General features: G+C 45.1%; 1 protein-coding gene across 2 annotated transcripts; it reads right to left on the minus strand.

Moving 5' to 3' along the window:
- Window positions 1-11720, minus strand: Rnf135 (ring finger protein 135). 2 transcript variants are annotated; one of them, XM_041665137.1, is made up of 5 exons: window positions 11373-11720; window positions 8581-8727; window positions 6120-6282; window positions 2422-2499; window positions 1-727 (listed from the first exon to the last, which is right to left on the minus strand). In XM_041665137.1, exons 1-5 carry the CDS (start codon window positions 11712-11714, stop codon window positions 198-200), a joined length of 1260 nt encoding a protein of 419 aa, XP_041521071.1. In that variant the 5' UTR covers window positions 11715-11720; the 3' UTR covers window positions 1-197. The 2 variants fall into 2 exon arrangements, with proteins under 2 accessions (XP_041521071.1, XP_041521072.1); XM_041665138.1 differs by lacking the exon at window positions 8581-8727.
- Window positions 11721-14132: the final 2412 nt, after the last annotated feature.

Here is a 14132-nt window from a genome sequence, read left to right on the forward strand (position 1 = left end):
CATACCATGTAGTCCAAGCTAGCCTTGATTTTGGTGACCAGGTTAGCCTCAAACTTGCAGTGATCCCCCTGCCTCTGCTTCCCATGTGCTAGGGTTACAGACATGTACTACCATATGCAATTTCCTTCAGTTTCCTAGCTCTAGTTGCCTCTAAACAGAGAGACTAGGAAGCCCGTGTTCTAACCCCTGGGGAAGCTTCATGAGTTTACCTGCTTTATTTCCAGGTAGTTTCCGGGACTTAACCCATACAGCCAGAAGGCAGGATGCAGAGGGGAGGAGGCAGAGACCTCACACTCATACAGAAGCCTCTCCTGAGCAGAGACTGAGTAGAAGGCCAGCTTCCCCAGCTCAAGGTCCAGCCACACGCCCACAACCTCAGGGCGGCCCAAGTGAAGGTCAGTTTTCTTCACCATAGCCCAAGCAGAGAACTGGCCAGGCCCTTTCCACTCTATGCACCAAGAGTCCATAGTCCTTCCCAGCATCTGATCCCGCTTCATGCCCCACGAAGCCACCCCAACAGCCCAGTGGTTGCAGTTCCTAGTGTCCACTTCCCAGTAGTTCTGGCCAGAAGAGAGGGCCTGGGAACATAAGACTTGGCTAATTAAAAATCTCTCTGAACCCCAAGAATAGGGCTGTGGACAACGCGACACAGTCACCGTCCGGCAACTGTTGGAAACCTCCAGGATACAGGAGAGGCTCCTCAGGTCAAAGGTTGGACTGATGGCCCCTGGGGAGACATGAACCACAAGAACATGACAGTCAGTTATTTTTCCATTTGTACGTATGGGTATTTTGCCGGCATGGATGTCTGTGCAGCACACGCATGCAATGCCCACAAAGTCAAGAAGAGTGTATTAGATCCTCTGGGACTAGAGTTTCAGACCATTATGAGACACCAAGTTGGTGCTAGGAATCAAACCTGGGTCCTCTGAAGAGCAGCCAGTGCTCTTAACCACGGAGCCATCCGTCCAGTCAGGGATACTTAGTTTTTGACCATCCTTGCTGGAAGTCATTTACTGACTAGCAAGAAGTAACATTGTATCTTTTGGGGTAGTGTTTAGGTTAAATTGATACATAAACTTGGAGAAAGCTCTACATAACCTTCATGTTGTATAATCAATACCCTGTTCCTGCTTTTATTGTTTTTTTTTTTGGGGGGGGGGTGTTCCAGACAGGGTTTCTCTGTAGCTTTGGAGCCTGTCCTGAAACTGACTTTTGTAGACCAGGCTGGCCTCGAACTCACAGAGATCTGCCTGTCTCTGCCTCCCGAGTGCTGGGATTAAAGGCATGTGCCACGCCGCTCGGCTGCTTTTATTGTTTTTACCTCCCATCCAGAAGCTATCTCTGAATCCCATGCAGTACAAGGTCATTCTTAGTTTTTTCAATACCTGTACTTTGTGAGTATGATAGCTATCTATGCCCAGGTCTATGTGTTATTCATCTATATGTAATATCTCCTTCCTTCCTCCCTTTCTCCTCCCCGCTTCTTGTCTGTCTAGTGCTGAGAATCAGACCCAGGGTCTTGCACATACTAGACAATACTCTACTATTGAATCCCACTCCCAGTCCCTATTGTTAAGTGCTAATATCTGAATATCATGTCTTCTCTACTCCAGGTACTTCTTTCTCTCCCTCCCTCCCGAGCTCTCCTCTAGTCATAAGCCAACTCTACCATGTTATGACCACTGCAAAGATAAGAGAACGGAGGCCCTAAGAGGTGACTTGTCCAGGCCTGCACAGCTGTCTAACAGAGGTGCTGCAGACAAACTCAAGACTCCAGGGTGCATGCACTCTTAAAGATCAACTAGCCTGAGACAACACAGTATATATGTAAGTGGGGAAATAAGCAGGCAGTTGTAACTGGTGACATCAGCAGGGATGTGTTCAGCATCTAAGTGTTCAAGGACCTAGCTGAGCCTGGAATTTGGGACTCTCAAATCATCTTTGTCTTTATATTAAGCTCTCCATACAGAGGGACCTCGTCTAGAAGAAAAAAGTCCAAGAGTATAAAAATCAAAGGTTAGGTCCCACAGCAAGGAGGTGGCCACAGCACATTCTTGAATCCTACTGCTTATAAGTAGGTTTTCTTTTTTTTTTTCAGATTGAGTCTCATGTAGCCCAGGCTGGCCTCAAACTATGTAGCTAAGGATATGTTTGAAACTGATCCACCTGCCTCTCTCTCCCTAGTTCTAGGACTACAAGAATATATACCATCACACCAGGTCTATACAGTGCTGGGGACTGAATCCGGGGTCTTTGTGCATGCTAGGAAAGTACTCTGTCTACTGAGTATATCCTAGTCCTAGTAAAGTGTGTGATCTACTGAGTTTTATGTTAGTCCTAGTAAGTGTGTTGACCTGGCTGATCTACTGAGTATATCCTAATCCTAGTAAAGTGTGCCGAAGTGGACCTCATACTTACTTAGGGCAAACTGAGAAGCTCTCCTGGGTACAGGACATCTTTGGACAGGCAGCAGACATAAGGAAGAAGATGGCATTTCTAGGAATTAAAAGAATAATTGGGAGGAGGAAGGCCCATTAGCAAAAGGCAAACTGAAGGTATTCAACTGTCATGATATAGGAACAGGCCCGCAATCTTTCTCATTAGCGTATTCTGGGTGTTCAGGTTATGCCAGACACCACTTTCTGACCAAGTATATCTAGCCCCAAGTTATCACTGTGGGACTTTTTTTTTTAAACTGTTTCTCCCACAAGCCACAAACTCCTTGCTAGCAGAGATCTTATTCATCTCTATATTCTAAGTATTAGGACCCCTATACACCCCATAGACAGAAAGTGTTTTATGCATATTTATCAGGTAAATTAATACAGTTCCAGGGGATTACAGCCCTTCATATCCAGAATACTCACAACCCCCCGTCAAAGCCCTAAACCATCATTGTATAAGCTGGTAACCTGGGCTGGTGTAAGGTTCATGTCAACTGCTTACACCTCCAACTTCCTCTCATTGTTCCAAAGTTTAATTATTAACGTAAGCAATTATATATGCTAGACTACAATGACCATGGGAAAGAGGGAACAGAGAAAGGGAGAGAAACCCTATGGCATGGCAGAGGGGAAATCTTCCACCTGAATCTTTTTTTTCCATTTTCATGTGTGTGGTGTGTGTACATGTATATATGCAAACTTTTGCGTGTGTGGGTGCTTGTGCATGTGTGTGTACATGGGGACATGCGAAGGCCTGATACTGATGCTGAGACTCACCCTCAACCACTCTTTCAGCTTATTCATTGAGTTAGGGTCTACAGAGCTAGTTCCAGGACAGCCAGGGCTACACAGAGAAACCCTGTCTCGAAAATCAAAAAAAAAAAAACCCACAAAAAGACAAATACTTTGAGGTTGAGTGGGTAACTCAGCAATAGATCATATGCCTGGCATGCATGAAGCTCCTGGTTTTGATCATCCCTACAAAACGCACATACACCTCCCCCCAAAAAAGAAAGAAAAAGGTAAAGGTAGAATCAAATTGCCAGAGGCTGGAGAATGGGAGAATACAGAGCTGCCAGATGGAAATAAAGATTCACTTCTGCATTCTGCAAGATGAAAAAGCTTCATCGGGCTGGAGAGATGGCTCAGAGGTTAAGAGCACTGCCTGCTCTTCCAAAGGTTCTGAGTTCAATTCCCAGCAACCACATGGTGGCTCACAGCCATCTATAATGAGATCTGGTGCCCTCTTCTGGCCTGTAGACATACAGACAGAATATTGTATACATAATAAGTAAATAAATATTTAAAAAAAGAAAAAGAAAAAGCTTCATCAAGATGGGTACTACAACCATGCAAATACTGTAAATATAATGAACAGTTAGGAACAGCTATAATAAGATATATATTCTTAAGTATATAAAGCTAGTATATAAAGTATATATATATATATGTATATATGTATATAAAGCTGGCCTGGAACTCACAGAGATCTGCCTGTCTCTGCCCCCCCCCCCAGTACTGGGATTAAAGGCGTGAGCCACCCCTCCCACTCCCCACCCCTCCCAAAACTGTATTTTTGATAGTATGTATCAAGAAGTAGCAAACTCCAAGACAAGACTACAAAGAGAGACTCTGTCTCAAAAAAGCAAAAATAAACAAACAAAAAGAATTATATAGTTATACACTTTTTTCCTTCTTACTACTATTCCCCCCCACCCCCTACTCACACACTCTTTTTGAGACAGGATCTTTCTATGTGCCCCAGATTGGCCTTGAACTCCTGATGCGCCCATCTCTACCTCCCAAGTGCTGGGATTAGAGGTATGTACTGCTACGCTTAGTTTCGTGTCTGGTTAGTAAAACATTTACTAATTAAAAAATAAAAAGAGGGCTGATGAGATGATCATCACCAAGCCTGATGATCTCATTTCAATCCCCACAGGATGGAAGGAGAGAATTATCTTTCCAAAATTATCTTTTTACCTACACACATATTGTGGCAAGTGTGTACACAAGATCACAGACATGTACACATACACTATATATATATATATATACATACACACACATATACATACACACACACACACACACACACACACACATATATATATATGTTTGTTTTTTAAAAAGACATAAGGCTGGGTAGTGGTGGAGCACACCTTTAATGCCAGCACTTAAGAAGCAGAGGTAGGTGGATCTCTGAGTTTGAGGTCAGCCTGGTCTACAGAGTGGGTTCCATGACAGCCAGGACTACACAGAAAAGCCTTGTTGAAAAAAAATTTAAAAAGACACAAAATAAAAAGCAGCTAGAGGAGGTAGAAGACATGTGTGGTCCAGCTACTCTGGAGGCAGAAAAGTCGCCTAAGTCTAGTGTTTGAGGCCAGCCTGGGCAACATAAAAAGACCTCATCTCAAAAATGAGAACAGGGGCTGGCGAGGGGGCTGAAGAGATGGCTCAGCAGTTGAGAGCACTGTATTTTTTTTTTTTTCATTTTCGAGACAGGGTTTCTCTGAACCTTTTTGGTTCCTGTCCTGGAACTAGCTCTTGTAGACCAGGCTGGCCTTGAACTCACAGAGATCCGCCTGCTTCTGCCTCCCAAGTGCTGGGATTAAAGGCGTGCGCCACCACCGCTCAGCTTGAGAGCACTGTTGCTCTGGTTGAAGACCTTGGTTTGGTCCCCAGCACCCACATGCTCACAACCATCCCTAAGTCCAGCCCCAGGGACCCTGACACTCTCACCCTCTCCTGACCTTTGAGGACACGAGACATATACCGGGTGCACAGACATACATGCGGGCAAACACCTACACAAAGGAATTAGAACTAAAACAGTGATAGCAGGGACCAGAGATGGCTCAATGGGCAAAGGCTCGTGTTGCCAAGCCCAACAGCCTGAGCTGATTCCCAGATCACACAAGGGGTAAGAAGAGAACCATTTCTGCAAGTTGTCGCCTGACTTCCCTCCACGTGGGAGCTGTGGCAGGCACATGCCCTCCACCACCACCACCACATATGTAAGTAGAAATGAAAACAAAAAGTCCAAATCAGCCTATCTGCAAACTCCTCCGGCAAACAGTAAAGATGAGCCACGTGCTGGGATCCAGGGTCACGAGTCTTAAAAACGGGAGTTTTGCTTTACTCGGGGCCTATGCTACAGAAAAATCCCTTATGTCCATATCCCAAACTGTCCACAGCCGCGACCATACCTCAGCCTATTCCTACTCAACACCGCCACAGAAAAAAGCAGACATGCTCTAGGTCCTGTCCCCAAAGGACAAAGCCAGGGGCACTTGGCCATTCTATCCTGATGTGAGATGTCCTTCTGTATATGTGTTGTTTTTGTTGGATGATGAATAAAGCTGTTTCGGCCAATGGCTTAGCAGAGTAATGTCAGGCGGGAAATCCGAACATAGATATATAGAGAGAGTAGGCGGAGTCAAGGAGACACCATGTAGCCACCGATACCAGTAAGCCACAGGCGATAGATTAATACAAATGGGTCAATTTAAGATGTAAGAGCTACCTAGGAATATGTCTGAGCCATTGGTCAAGCAGTGTTGTAATTAATATAGCTCTGTGATTATTCAGATCTGGGCGGCCGAGAAACAAAAGCACATTCTCCGTTTACAGCACCCAACTCTCTTAGTCAGTCCGGCTCCCTCAGCTCACCGGGAACTTGTTCTCCAGAAGCTTCTTTCCATGTGACTCCGCCTTGCAGTTTTTCTTGAATTTCTTCTAAGTTATGAAGAATCTCTCGAATTTTCCTCTCGGAGGCACTGGACGCTACTGCCTTTGGAGAACTCAAGGAATGTTCCTTCTCAGAGGAAGAAGCCTATTGATCAACGAGGAAACAAGTAAAGAAAAGCCAACTATGGAACTCATCAAATACACTCAAGAGCCACCTTCCAGCCACAGTTTTGTTTTGTTTCATTTAAGTCCAAACAGGCTTTTGTTTTTGTTTTTGTTTTTTTTTTCGAGACAGGGTTTCTCTGTGGCTTTGGAGCCTGTCCTGGAACTAGCTCTGTAGATCAGGCTAGTCTCGAACTCACAGAGATCCGCCTGCCTCTGCCTCCCGAGTGCAAACAGGCTTTTAAAAACAAAATTAAGCCGGGCAGTGGTGGCGCACGCCTTTAATCCCAGCACTCGGGAGGCAGAGGCAGGTGGATCTCTGTGAGTTCGAGACCAGCCTGGTCTACAAGAGCTAGTTCCAGGACAGGCTCCAAAACCACAGAAAAACACTGTCTCGAAAAAAAACAAAAAAAAAAAATAAAAAAAAAATAAAAAAAAAATTAGGGGTTGGAGAGATGGCTCAATGATGAAGAACAATGGCTGATCTTCTAGAACCTGGGTTTAGCTCCCAGGGCCCACATGGCCGCCTCCATAGGCACTAGGCATGCCTATGGGCACAGACATCCATGCAGATAAAACACCATACACATAAAAACAAATAATATTCCCTAGCAGAATGCAGTGAGTCATGTTTATAACTCAAGCACTTAAGATTCCTGCATAAATATTTTTTTTTAAAAAGTCCTGAAGGGGGCTAGAGAGATGGCTCAGAGGTTAAGAGTACCACCTGCTCTTCCAAAGGTCCTGAGTTCAATTCCCAGCAACCACATGGTGGCTCACAACCATCTATAATGAGATCTGGTGCCCTCTTCTGGCCTGCAGGCAGAGTACTGAGAATACTGTATACATAATAAATAAATAAATCTTTTAAATTTTTTTTTTAAAGAAGTCCTGAAGCAAGAAGACTGCTATGAGTTCAAGGTTAACCTAGGCTACAAAGTAAGATTCTGTCTCAAAACAAAAATCATGATACTGGAGTATTTTTTTTTCACAATGTTTTTTCAAGACATGGTTTCTCTGTGCAGCCCTGGCCGTCCTGGAACTAGCTCTGTAGACCAGGCTGGCCTCAAACTCACAGAGATCCACCTGCTTCTACCCCCTAAGTGCTGGGATTAAAATCATGCACCATCACCACCACCCAGAACATTTATTTTTTTTATTTTATGTTTATGAATGTTTTGCCTATCTATTTGTATATATGTATCACATGATGTGGGATTCCCCTCTATATGCTATGAATATGTTTTATTACCATTGGTTAATAAAGAAGCTGCTGTGGCCTATGGCAGGGAAGAATACAGGTAGGCGGGAAACTAAACTGAATACAGGGAGAAAGAAGGCGGAGTCAGGCAGACACCATGAAGCTGCCCAAGAAGCAAGAGGTAACAAGCCACAACAAGATCCCATTACTAAAGGAGAAAGGGGGCGGTGCTTGCTGCACAAGCCTGCTGATGCCTTGAGTTAAACCCCTGGGACCTACAGTGAAAAATGAGAACAGTCTCCTGAAAGGTGTGCTCTGACCTCCCCTACACACACATGCTCTCGCTTGCACACACACCCTCCCCTACACACACATGCTCTCGCTTGCACACACACATGCTCTCGCTTGCACAGAGATACCCTCCCCTACACACACATGCTCTCACTTGCACACACACACCCTCCCCTACACACACATGCTCTCGCTTGCACACAGATACCCTCCCCTAAACACACATGCTCTCACTTGCACACACACACCCTCCCCTACACACACATGCTCTCGCTTGCACACAGATACCCTCCCCTACACACACATGCTCTCGCTTGCACACACACACCCTCCCCTACACACACATGCTCTCGCTTGCACACAGATACCCTCCCCTACACATGCTCTTGCTTGCACACACACACCCTCCGCTACACACACTCTCTCCCACATACACACAAACTCTTTCTTCCATACGATTATAGAATATTTTTTAAGAAGTCACTGAATGGGGCCGGGCAGTGGTTGGCCTTTAATCCCAGCACTCGGGAGGCAGAGGCAGAAGAATCTTTGTGAGTTTGAGGCCAGCCTGATCTACAAGAGCTAGTTCCAGGACAGGTTCCAAAGTTACTAAGAAACCCTGTCTCAAAAAACAAAAACAAAAAAAAAAAAAGAAAGAAAGAAAGAAAGAAAGAAAGAAAAAGAAATAGTAAAGCGTGAGACCTGTTGCTTTCCTTGATTCCATGTCTCAGACTGCTCTAGCTGGAAGCGGTCCTTCACCCTGGCCCTTCCTTTCCCACCTGAACCTACCATGCCCAGGATGCCTCGTTCATTGTCCGGTCCGGATCCCCCCAGAGGACTTTGCGTTGGAAGGCTCTTGACAACATCCACAAGCTGTCGCACCAGTTCTGTCAGCTTCTGGATGACTTCTTCCGTGGTGCTTTTCTGCACTGTCACCTTTAGAAGAGCAAAACGGGGTTTCTGATTTCTAAAAACTGGACCCAGGACCACCACTCAATAAAGGGAGCTATCCATGCCACGGCAGCAGCATGAAAGAGAACATTCAGAGTGATGGCAAAGACTAGAGAGTCAAGAAACAAATCTTCAGATGTACCCGAAGATAAATTTTTACAAGAATGCCAAGACCTGGGGGGCTGGAGACATGGCTCAGAGGTTAAGAGCACTGACTGCTCTTCCAGAGGTCCTGAGTTCAATTCCCAGCAGCCACATGGTGGCTCATAGCCATCTATAATGAGACCTGGCACCCCCTTCTGCCTTGCGGGCACACATGGAAGGAATGCTGTACACATAATAAATAAATAAATAAATAAATAAATAAATAAATAAATGAATAAATAATGCCAAGACTGCTTAAAGGCACAGTCTTTTCAGCAAATACTACTAGAAATGTGTATCTGTATACCAATGAATGAGGCTAGATTCTTTGGATTGATTTTAGGACAGTCCTGGCTGTCTTGGAGCTTTCTATGTAGACCAGGCTGACCTGAAACTCATAGAGATCTGGCTGTCTCTGCCTCCTGAGTACTGGGATTAAAGGAATTTGCCACCATGCCCTGCTTGAAGTTAGATGCTACCTAACACTATATAGAAAATCAAATGAGGAGGCTGGGGGAAAGTGCATGCCCGGTACATCTGAGGCCCTCAGATCAGTCCCGAACTGAGTAAAATTGTAACAGTAAAATTGAAAATAGGAACTCAGTTGTAAGATAATGTACATTGTAGCCATAGTTATAATAGTCGAATGTAGAAGTAATTCAAATGTTCATTGCTAGATAAATTGATTAGTGATATAGCCACACAAATGATAAGACAGTGACCTAAAGCAAGGATGTGCTGATACATGCTACAACATGAATCAGCCCAGAAAATATTATTGGGATGAAAGAAGTCAGACACAAGGGGACATGGAAGAGCCCCATTTATATGAAACATGTAGAATAGGTAAATTCAGAGACATAAAATAGATTGTTGTGGAATACAATTTCAACTAGGTAAACATGTGTTACATTTGTTTCTGCTGCGGAATATTTATTTTAACTGTATAAAGATGTGTTACATTTGTTTATGCTGCATTTGTTTAACAATGTAAAGATGTGTTTAATTATGTAAACATGTGTTGCATTTGTTTCATCTTGCCTGCCTAAGGCACCTGGTTGGTCTAATAAGGAGCTGAATGGGCAAGATCTAGGCAAGAAAGGAAATGCAGGGCTGGCAGGCAGAGAGAGCAAGCGAGCTACCCACCAACTGAACAGCCGACCCAAGGCAAGAACCAAGAAGCCAAGCAGCCAACTAAACAAGAGAAGCAGTGGAAAGTAAGATAAAAAGAAGACAAGTAGCCGGGCGGTGGTGGCGCACGCCTTTAATCCCAGCACTCGGGAGGCAGAGGCAGGCGGATCTCTGTGAGTTCGAGACCAGCCTGGTCTACAAGAGCTAGTTCCAGGACAGGCTCCAAAACCACAGAGAAACTCTGTCTCGAAAAACCAAAAAAAAAAAAAAAAAAAGTAAAAAGCCCTGAGGCGAAAGGTAGAAAAAGACAAGCAGGCCAGGCGTGGTGGCGCACGTCTTTAATCCCAACACCTGGGAGGCAGAGGTAGGCGGATCTCTCTGCGTTCGAGGCCAGCCTGGTTTACAAGCGAAGTCTAGGATAGCAACATCCAGGACTCTTACACTGAGAAACCCTATCTCGAAAAACCAAAAATAAAAAACTAAAAAGGCTCCATGTCATGATTTGAGAGCTGATTGGTCACTCAAAAGAAAAAGCCGGGTACGATGAGACGTGTGCAGAGGCTGGAGGAATCACGTGTTACTGCTTAGGAGGTACAGAGGTTCTATTTGTGGTGATGAAATTGCTTTGGAAACAGCGGTGACAGAAGCACAGTATCGGAGAGGTGACAAATGCCATCGAACTGTACACTAAAAAAGTTGTGCAAATCGTTGGACCGTCATGGTGGCATATGCCTTTAATGCCAGCTCTTGAAAAGCGGAGGCAAGCAGAGCTCTGAGTTCAGGTGCTCCACACCTGTAATCGCAGACTTGGAAAGGTAAGGCAGGCACGGGTCATCACTCACTTCAGGTTCAAGGCCAGCGTGGTCTACACTAGTTAGCGCCTGTCTCAATAAATAAGTAGAATTAAATAGTGCTAAAGTGGCAAATTTTATGGTGAGTATATATAATATATATACACATATATAATAAAAAATTAAATATATTCTACCACACTAAAAATTTTCAGACACCACAGAAAAGCTGGCGAAAAAAAAAATGGTAATATGGAAGGGTGCACGACATCTCGGTGAGATGGGATTTAGAATAACTATTACTTGTGAGATTTTTAACTATTGCTTGTGACCAGACCTTACTACGGAGATCTGGATGGTGTGGGGCATGTCCCTGTTTTCTGCCTCTCAAATCCTGGGATTACAGGCGTGCATTCTCCACGCCGGACTTTTCAGCTTCTTTATACAACTCTGAACTTTTCAAAGATTACACGGATTAAATCACGTAGCGGAAGAAGAGATCGGGAAGGCAGGAGAGGCCCAAGAGGGCGCACGCGGACTGCCAGAGCGGTACGGGCTTCCTACCGGCGGCGGCGCGGGGCGACGCGGCGGAACGGGCGCGGTTTCGGGGCCAGGCTCGAGCTCGAGCGCCGCGTGGCGGTACTTGTCCGCCAGGTCCTGCAGCAGCGGGTTCTTGCGCAGCGTGGGCTTCGCCTCCAGGGCCTCCCGGCAGGTAGGGCAAGCCCAGGGGCGGCCACCCACGCCGGCGCGCTGCTTGACCCACAAGTCATCGAGGCACTGGTAGCAGAAGCTGTGGCCGCAGGGCAGCGTGGTGGGCCAGTCCAGCAACTCTCGGCAGATAATGCAGCTCAGGTCCTCCTCGCTCAGCCACACAGGGACTGCACCGCCTAGGGCAAGGGCCGCCATACTGGGCGGTGGCCAGGATGCCCAGTAAGGTTCCGCTACGCCCCACCCACTTCCCCAGCTTCGCCCCGCCCAGCCGCTCGCAGTGTTCCCAGCCTCTAAAAGCGCAGGCTGTCCTCCAGCCTGGAAAGTCATTTCTCTCAATCTTCTGGCTCATCTATCCATCAACATGCAACCCTAACAACTTAAGCTATGAAGAGGGTTCGCTTCAGGAACTCATTTTAGGGTTGCACCTACTCGGTGTCGTATTTCATTTTCGGAGATCTGTGCCAACAAAAACAAAACCAGGCCAGCAGGGTCTACAGAGCTAGTTCCAGGACAGTCAGGACTACACAAAGAAACTCTGCTTTGACAAACCAACAAATAAATAAACAAGTGAATGAATGGATAAGTATATAAATGAATAAATGAATGAATAGAAAAACCAGACAACCAAGGAAGTAAGCAAGCAAATGAACAAACAAAACTCACTATTTTTATTTTTGAGAAATCATGCCAAAAATCCCTTTTCTAAGGCTTGTCGAGTGACTCTCAATTCAACCAGTTAAGCTTTTACTTAGAGATACTCTTGTTTAACTTGATATATTCAGAAAGAAAAATTAGAGCATTGTTCATTTCAATACACCCTTGGCAGTCTAATATTTTTGGGAGGATTTTATCTTACATGTTTGAAATACGTTTGAATGTTTGGAGGTGTCTATTGAGCTCATTAAATTGATGAAGAATACTTACCCTTTAAATAAAAGCTGTCTGTCTGATCAAATTCATCTGTTGTTCAAGTTAAAAAGGGGGTTGGTGGGCTAGCGATGGGAAGCAGTTGGTAGAACGCTCACCCCCGTGTGTGCCTGAAGCCTCGGGTTTGATCTCCAGCATGGTTCCACAGGCCTGTGATCTCAGCACTCAGGTAAGGGAAGAGGAGCAGAAGTTTAAGGCTGTCCTTAGCTACGCAGTCAGTTGGAGGTCAGCCCGGAATGCATAAGAACTTCTCTCAAAGAATAAAGTGCTGGCAAATGCCTGTAATCCCAGCACTCAGGAGGCAGAGGCGGGATCTCTGTGAGTTTGAGGCCAGCCTGGTCTACTGAGTGAGTTCTAGGACAGGCTCCAAAGCTACAGAGAAACTCTGTCTTGAAAAAGCAAAACAAACAAACAAACAAAAAGCAATACAAAAAAGAATAAAGTGGGGCTGGAGAGATGGCTCAGAGGTTAAGAGCATTGCCTGCTCTTCCAAAGGTCCTGAGTTCAATTCCCAGCAACCACATGGTGGCTCACAACCATCTGTAATGAGATCTGGTGCCCTCTTCAGGCCTGCAGGCATACACACAGACAGAATATTGTATACATAATAAATAAATACATTTTTAAAAATTTGTTTAAAAAAAAGAATAAAATGGGCCTGGTGAGATGGCTGTGAGTGAAGTGCTCACTGTGAAGCCTGACACAGGAATGTGGTCCTGGAACCCACAGAAAGGGGCAAAGAGGAAGCAACCCCACAGGATTGTCTTCTTAAAACATGTGTGCTGTGACACACACTCCCTCACACATACAAACATGCACACAGTAGTAACATCTAATAAACACAAAGGGGAAAAATGGCATTTTTTTGCTTTGGAGACCTCTTCTACTCTTGGAAGTTCTTTCCTCATTTTTCCTTTTTAAAAAAAAATCTACATTTTCTCTGCTTAAAAATAAATGGGGGGCTGGAGAGATGGCTCAGTGGTTAAGAGCATTGCCTGCTCTTCCAAAGGTCCTGAGTTCAATTCCCGGCAACCACATGGTGGCTCACAACCATCTGTAAAGAGGTCTGGTGCCCTCTTCTGGCCTGCAGACATACACACAGACAGAATATTGTATACTTAATAAATAAATAAATAAATATTTAATAAAAAAAAATAAATGAGTAAAATAATAAAATAAAGAGATAACCTCAGAGACCAAGACAGAGGGGGATTCAGACAGAGGTCAGGAGCCGGGCCAGACCATGTGCTGTATCTCACTGGGCTTTCTTGTCTGTCCTCGCCTGTTGCTCTGAGGAACACACCCACACAGAAGCCCCCCTCCCTTGTAATCAATCAGCTGTATTACTGCTTATTTCCTGCCCTTTGAGGTGGTGAGTTCCTTGAGCACCGGAGCTGTGCCTCTACTCATTTCCCCCATCCGAGAACTTAGCCACGTAGACCCCAAGGAGTGCACAGTGGTGGAAAAGGCAGCCCAGTGGCTCTTAATGCGCGCTCTACAATAGGTCTCAGTCCTCCTAAGGATGCGATCCTCTAGTCCATTTCCTCGTGTTGTAGTGATCCCCAGCCATAAAATTATTTTCGTTGCTATTTCATAACTGCAATTTTGGTACTATTTATAAATCGCAATGAAAATATTTTTGGAGATAAAGGTTTGCCAACGGGGTTGCGACCCAGAGTTTGAGAA

The sequence above is a fragment of the Microtus oregoni genome, unplaced genomic scaffold (genome assembly GCF_018167655.1).
Source record: "Microtus oregoni isolate MIOR12 unplaced genomic scaffold, Mior012 000015F_ref0000493, whole genome shotgun sequence".
NCBI lineage: Eukaryota > Metazoa > Chordata > Mammalia > Rodentia > Cricetidae > Microtus > Microtus oregoni.

What these genes read in the sequence shown, in the direction of transcription:
- Rnf135 (XM_041665137.1), bottom strand. Translation starts at nt 11,714, where the DNA reads ATGGCGGCCCTTGCCCTAGGCGGTGCAGTCCCTGTGTGGCTGAGCGAG. An exon ending in AACGAGGCATCCTGGGCATG is followed by an intron (nt 6,283 to 8,580) that starts GTAGGTTCAGGT and finishes GTTGATCAATAG; the next exon opens with GCTTCTTCCTCTGAGAAGGA. An exon ending in AGCTTCTCAGTTTGCCCTAA is followed by an intron (nt 728 to 2,421) that starts GTAAGTATGAGG and finishes ATGTCTCCCCAG; the next exon opens with GGGCCATCAGTCCAACCTTT.